Here is a 7,418-nt window from a genome sequence, read left to right as displayed (position 1 = left end):
TTTGACAATAAAAACTCTGGCTGCTTTATTGAGTGCTGCTTTCTCATCCTGAGGTTTCTGTGCTCTCTGTTCTGCCTCCGAAGCTGGGACAGAGTGGGTAGTGGGGAGGGAGGCTGCGGCAGCCTGGCAGGGGATACACGTTCCAAGGGCACATGGTGTAGTCTCAGAAGGACGCCAGGGAGAACGCCACAGGGGCAAGAGAGAGGGAGAACGGGATCTTAGAGGGGAGTGGGTAAAGTCCAGGGCTTTGCACTGTAGTTTCTGCCTCTGGAGAAAGCAGGAAGGAAGCCGCTGTGGAGAGCCAGGAAGCCGATTAATGATCACCTGGCGGTGGCAGCGCTGCTGAGGGTCTCATGTTTTACCTGATCTCTCCCTAGAAGTACTGGGGTGGCTTCCAGCTGTAGATGGGGAGATCAGATGGCCTTCTTGGGGAAAGTTATTTCACAGCTTTTCCCATGATGTGGGGCCCAACAGGTAACCACTTGTAGGGAGGGGGCTGCCATTCCAGCTGGACGTCGGAGAACTGTGCCCCCTCGATGTCTTTCCAGGTCTCTCTGGTGAGGCGGCAGCCATCTCCAATGTGTTTCCAGGTAGGCTCAAGAACTCGCTGCCACAGCAAGGCCTGGCTTCCCTGAGGCTCAGCCACATGCTCCCAGAAGAACAGCAGGCCTCCCTGGGAGGGGGGAGGGAGGGAGGAGGGAGGGAGGGAGGGAGGAGGGAGGGAGGGAGGAAGGAGAGAGGAGGGAGGGAAGGAGGGAGGAAGGAGAGAGGAGGGAGGGAAGGAGGGAGAAGAGAGGGAGAAGTGAGGGGGGAGGAAGGAAGGAGAGAGGAGGGAGGGAGGAAGGAGAGAGGAGGGAGGGAAGGAGGGAGAAGAGAGGGAGTAGGGAGGGGGGAGGAGGGAGGGAGGGAGGAGAGAGGGAGAAGGGAGGGAGGGAGGAGAGAGGAGGGAGGAGGGAGGGAGGGAGGAGAGAGGGAGAAGGGAGGGAGGGAGGAGAGAGGAGGGAGGAGGGAGGGAGGAGGGAGGGAGAAGGGAGGGAGGGGGAGGGAGGGAGGAGAAAGGAAGGAAGGAGTTAAGGTCATTTATCTGCTCCATCTTGCTCTTTTTGTTCCAATTCTCTTCCTTCTCTCAGACCTAACTTGTCAGATCTCTCTGAGGAGCTTCTGCTCTAAGAGTTTATGAAACGAACGGTTCCAGACATTACTGGCTCCTGTCCTCCTCACAGTGCATATAAGGAGCTTCTGGTAACTGGGTGGCCATGACAGGTGAAAGGTCTGTATAGAGTTACTAGGAAGACTATCCAGTAGGGATCAGGAGCGACTGAGAGGAGTTCCAGGGGTGCACAACCTTCTGTTGTGACATGATACTTCTTGTCTACCTGTTCATGTTCAAGAAATCTGTGATTAAGCTTGTTTTATTTATTTATTGGACAGGGTTTCTCTGTGTAGCTCTAGCTGTCCTGGAACTCACTCTGAGGACCAGGCTGGCCTTGAACTTAGAGATCTGTCTGCCTCTGCCTCCTAAGTGCTGGGATTAAAGGTGCTCACCCAGCTATTTTGTAGTTAAGTTACAAAAAGTCACAAAAAAATGTCTTACTGTATTTTAAATAAATTTACAAATTTGTGTTGGGTCCCTTTCATAGTCTACCTGGGGCCATGGGTTAGATATGCCTGCTAGATAGAGATGTGATCCCAGCCTCTCCTGAAGTTCTGGTGTCCAGCATAACCTAGACATCCCAGGGCTTCTGACTACAACAGGACTTCTTCAAACCCTTCCCCCAGTGCCCTCTTCCTAGGGAATTTGTCCACTGTCATACTGAATTACCATTGAAAAATCACCGGGTCAAGAGCTCATTCTCTAGACCACATCTTGCCCTGACTTCCAGACCTGAACTTCTAATGACCCCTGTGGTTCCTCTGCATGGCCATCTTAGCTGATCCTGAGACCCAGCACGTCTAGAACAGGTTTTCCATTCCAGCAAGTGGATGATTTGTCCACACCCTGTTCAGTTGTGCAAGCCAGAAACTTCAGAAATTATCCTAAATTCCTCTTTCCACACCCCCGCTCAAACTCTCAAAGACGAGACTCCCCCTAATACTCCTATTTGAAGAGTTTTATTTTCTACACCACATCCTTCACTAGAACACCTATATCCTCCTCCCCCCCACTTCCTCCACACCATGATAACTCTCAAGACATCAATTTAAACTTCACTGCCTTTGGTGTCTTCCCTAGCTCTCCTCAGGCCCCTGTGTTTCCATAGCAACCTATTGTGTCCCTTCATAGTCAGATCTCCCATCTGTCAGCAGGTGCTAATAGGCCATTCTGCGGTGTATTCAGATGTCAGATGGTGGCTACATCAGCTTCCTCTGGAGTTGCCTACGCTGTGCTTACCTGCTCCAGGCCTACACCCTAGTCCACTCACCGGCCTCAGGACTCTCTGGACTTCCTGCAGGACTTTTTTGGGGCTTTGCACAGAGCACAGCACCAGGGTGCAGACCACCACATCCATGGAGCCGTCGGCCAGTTGTTTCATGTTCTCCCCGTAAGCCACAATGAAGCGCTCGTATTGGAGGTGCCTGTTCTCAGCCATGCTCTTTGTCAGGAACTTCTCAAAGTTGGGGTTTGGGTCCACGCAGGTGACCTTGCAGCCGGGCGGGTAGAACTGGAAGTTAGCACCGGTGCCGCAGCCCAGCTCCAGCAGGGATACGCTGCTGGATGTCCCCTTAAGATCTTTTATCTGGCTGAACAGTTCCCGTTTCTTGCTTTCAATCTTTTTGTAGGACTTGGCTGTCAGCATGGCCATCAGGTAGGGGAAGTAGGTTTTGCATATAGGCTGCCAGCAGCCCAGCAGAGCCAGTAGATGCAGAGGGAGAGTCAGGAGCAGCACCAGCAGCTGCAGAAATGGAACCAGGACCTCCATGATACCGGCTTCTGATGGTGTGTCTCATGGAACACTGGAGTTTTGCCTCTGCCCAGGCTGGCAGATGTAAGTCTCCCCTCCTCCTCTGACGGAACTTTGCTCTTTGCTTCCAGCCTGGTAATTCTTTTAGTGGGCGGAGAATGTGTACCGTATGGGATTCCTCCAGAAGCATGGGTCACACAGTGGTACCGGTTCCTCAACAAGTTTTATGTCGGTGAAGGATCAAGGCAGCGCCCATGTTACTGTGTTGTAGAAGATGGTTGGGTATGTTGGCTTGCCTCAGAGGGGGCAGGAAGGGGGCCAGGTGCGGGGGCGTGTTTCAGATCACAGCCCCGTGAGGGCCAAAGGCTGGGAGCCAAGCTGACTCACTCGCTGTTCTCAGACCTGCTCAGGTTGTGCAAGTTAGAAACACCCTCTGGTCTGTTATAAATCCGCAAAATGCCTTTGTCCTAAATGACGGCCAAATAGAATGTACAGCGTTAGGCCTGATGGTTATGAGAAGGAGGGAGGTTACTGGTCAGAAGAAAGGCTCTGGGGCTGGAAACAGGCCTTAGCAACAGAGGGCTGGTCTGCTGTGCTCAAGGCCCTGAACTGAAAGAAGGCACTTAAAAAATGTTAAATATTATATTTACAATGTTTCAGCCAGGTGGTGGTGGCACAGGTAATCTCAGCACTCTGGCAGGCAGAGGCAGGCGGATTTCTGAGTTCGAGGCCAGCCTGATCTACAGAGTGAGCTCCAGGACAGCCAGGGCTACACAGAGAAACCCCGTCTCGAAAAAAAACAAATCCAGACAAAACCAAAAAAAAAAAAAATGTGTGCATGTTTATATGTGTGTGTTGCATGTATGCTCTTGTGTGTATATGTGCTATGGTGCAGTTGTGGAGGTTGAATGACAACTGTGGGAGTGGGTTCTGTCCATCCACTACGTGAGTACTGAAAATTGAACTTAGGTTGTTGGGTTTGTCAACAAACGCCTTTACCTGTTGATTCATCTCAACAGACTCTGATTTTAATGTTATGAATGTGTGTGCATGTGTGCGTGTGTGCATGTACATATGCATGTGTGTATGCATATGTGTCAAGGTGATCATGTGGAGGTCAGAGGACAACTTTGTGGAGTTGGTTCTTTCCTTGTACTTATGTAGGTTCTGGGAGTCAAGCCCAGGTCTGTAGACTTGCATAGAAAGCACTTTAGCTAGCTCAACCACCTCACTGGCTCTAAGAAGACACTTTTGTGAGCTGAATACTCATTTCAAATTCAAGGCCTCCAGGCTCCACAAATAGAAGAAAAAGAGGAGACAAGGAAGGAAAGAGGCAAAAAGGGCAGGCAGGGAGCAGAGTGAAAGGGTCTGGAGACCTGATATTAGTCTTGGCTTGGCTATGAGCTCTGTGACTTGTTGAGAATGTTCTCATGTGTCAAACAAGGAGAAAGAAGAAGTGTGAGGTCCTTACCTGACTTCCAATGCCCTGCCCTGCTCCTGCATTTGTATGATCTATGGAGAGTTGGGGTAAGAAGCAAGAAGATGCCCCAAGAGTCCTTGGGAACCTGATGACAACTCAGTATGGTAAAGTTTCAGGACCAGGTCAGGGCTGGCACTGAGGCAAGGGGTCTCACAGCATCCTAGTACAGAGCCCTAGGTTGTTACAGTACTGATTTCTCTTTTTAATTAGATGTTTTCTTTATTTACATCTCAAATGTTATCTCCTTTCCTTGTTCCCCTCTGAAAACCCCCTGTCCCATCTCCCCTCCCCCTGCTCACCAACCCACCCACGCCAGCTTCCCTGTCCTGGTATTTCCGAACACTGAGCCTTCACAGGACCAAGGGCCTCTCCTCTCACTGATGTCCAACAAGGCCATCCGCTCTGCCAGTGCCTGACAAATACAGGAGTGGGTGCTCATAGCCAACCAATGGACTGGGCACAGGGTCCCCAATGGAGGAGCTAGGGGAAGGACCAAGGAGTTGAAAGTATTGATTAATTTTTTTCCCCTTATGCCTGAAGCCCTTCCTTAGTGTCACACTAAACAAGTCCTTATGGAAAATCTTTTTTTTCTCCGTCCCCTTTTTTTTTCTCTCATGGATAGTCTTGAGGGCTGCATAGCAACAGCAGCGGCTCTTTTGTTTTTTTCTTTTCTTTTCTTCTTTTCTTCTCTCTCCCCCTCTTTCTTTCTTGTTGTTGTGCTGGGCTAGGGTGCAGTTAAATCTTTTGCTAGGCAACTGCTCTGCCACTGAGTTATATCCTCAGTTCCAAAGAAAGTGGTTTGAAGATATCTTCATATAAGTATTGGATGTGGCTGGAGCTCTGTGGTCAGAGCGTTCACTCGGCAAGTGGAGGCCCTGCTTCTAGAGCCCAAGGAACTAGGTGACATGTGTCCCCCATCCCGATAACAATTTTAAATCTATCATTGATCTATCTATCTATCTATCTATCTATCTATCTATCTATCTATCTCTTTCACTGAAAATAGATTCTTTTCTCATACACACCCTCCTGACCACTTCCCCCCCTCCACTCCTTCCAGTGCCCCTTGATCTCCCCTCTTCCCTGGACACCCCCTCCGTCTCCCACTAGAAAAGAGCAGGCCTTCAAGAGACAACAACCTAACATGACAAAAAAAATATGATAAGGGAAGGTGCTCACACTGAACAGTTAGGAGTCCTAACTGCCAAGCTAACTGCCCCAGCATTTATGCCGAGGACCTGGTATAGGCCTATGCAGGCCTCATTTCTCTGTGTAGCCCTGCCTGTCCTGGAACTTGCTCCATAGCCAAGGCTGGCCTTGAATTTAGAGATTGACCTGCCTCCACCTCCCGAGTGCTTGGCTTAGAGGGGCGCGCCACCATGCCAGGCTTATCATTACTTATTATAAAAGTCCGTTGTTTTGTTCCTTCCTTTATCATCGCTTTTGGGTTTTGTATAGCTCTCTTTAATGTGGTCACCTTACTAAATTCTCTCTCGCTCTCCAAATTCAGGGTTTCTCGATGTAGCCCTGACTGTCCTGCACCCCCCTCTTGCTAGACCAGGCTGGCTTTGACCTCAGAGAGTCACTTGTCCCTGCCAACAAGTGCTGGAATTAAAGGTGTGTACCACCGTGCTGGGCTACACAGGTTGTTTTAAAAGACAGTCTTAGAATAATAGCAAAGTCAAGAGAAAGAATCTTCCTGCTTAGGTCTGCCCCACCCGTGCCTCCACTAAAAATCCAGTGGCCACGTCAGGCCTGAACAGCAGCTTCACAACCGCATCCTGAACATCATGTGTTTTACAGACATGTCTCTTTTTTCCTCTCAAACTTCACTCTTTGTTACCTTTTTAAAAATGGTTACCAGTTAGTTTCGTTCTTTTATTATTATTTAATTTATTTGCATTCCAGTCATTGTCCCCCTCCCTTGGTATCCCCTTCCACAGGTCTTCATCCCATTCCTCCTCCCCCTTGCCTCTGAGAGGGTGCTCCTTCCCCCCAGTCTTCCCCCTTCCCTGTGTCCTCAAGTCTCTTGAGGATTAGCGCACCTTTTCTTTATTACGTTTTTAAAATTGAATTTTTTTTTTTAAAGATTTATTTACCCAGCACTCTGGGAGGCAGAGGCAGGCGGATTTCTGAGTTCGAGGCCAGCCTGGTCTACAGAGTGAGTTCCAGGACAGCCAGGGCTACACAGAGAAACCCTGTCTCGGGAGGGGAGGAGGGGGGGAAGGGCTGGAGAGATGGCTCAGCAGTTACGAGCACTGAGTGCTCTTCTAAAGGTCCTGAGTTCAATTCCCAGCAAGCACATGGTGGCTCACAACCATTTGCAATGTAATCTGATACCCTCTTCTGGTGTGTCTGAAGACAGCTACAGTGTACTAATATATATTAAATAAATAAATAAATCTTAAAAAACAAAACAAAAAAGGATTTATTTATTTCATGTTACATGTTCTGTGTTTTACTCTCAGTCCTGTGTAAACTGTGTACAGTAAGTACAGTACACACTTATAGCCCGATACTCAGTAAGGCTCCACCAGGACTCTTTCCACAGGTATGAGCTCTCCCTAAACCCGGTGTACTGGCTGGTTTTGTGTGTCAACTTGACACAAGCTGGAATTATCACAGAGAAAGGAGCTTCAGTTGAGGAAATGGCTCCATGAGATCCAGCTGTGGGGCATTTTCTCAATTAGTCATCAATGGGGAAAGGCCCCTTGTGGGTGGTGCCATCCCTGGGCTGGTGGTCCTGGGTTCTATAAGAAAGCAAGCTGAGAACTGGAGAGACGGCTTAGCGGTTAAGAGCACTGACTGCTCTTCCAAAGGTCCTGAGTTCAGCAACCATATGGTGGCTCACAACCATCCATAATGAGATCTGACTCCCTCTTCTGGAGTGTCTGAAGACAGTTACAGTGTATTTAGATATAGCAATAAATAAAATCTTAAAAAAAAAAAAAGAAAGCAAGCTGAGCAAGCCAGGGGAAGCAAGCCAGTAAGAAACATTCCTCCATGGCCTCTGCATCAGCTCCTGCTCCCTGACC

General features: G+C 49.1%; 1 protein-coding gene across 1 annotated transcript; it reads right to left on the bottom strand.

The window, feature by feature from the left end:
• On the bottom strand, positions 1-3,119 carry Tmt1b (thiol methyltransferase 1B). The gene is made up of 2 exons (XM_052165961.1): positions 2,424-3,119; positions 1-673 (listed from the first exon to the last, which is right to left on the bottom strand). Exons 1-2 carry the CDS (start codon positions 2,919-2,921, stop codon positions 437-439), a joined length of 735 nt encoding a protein of 244 aa, XP_052021921.1. The 5' UTR covers positions 2,922-3,119; the 3' UTR covers positions 1-436.
• Between the last annotated feature and the right edge of the window lie 4,299 nt (positions 3,120-7,418).

Source organism: Apodemus sylvaticus, chromosome 20 (genome assembly GCF_947179515.1).
Source record: "Apodemus sylvaticus chromosome 20, mApoSyl1.1, whole genome shotgun sequence".
NCBI lineage: Eukaryota > Metazoa > Chordata > Mammalia > Rodentia > Muridae > Apodemus > Apodemus sylvaticus.
This window is presented reverse-complemented; position numbering and strand designations above follow the sequence as displayed.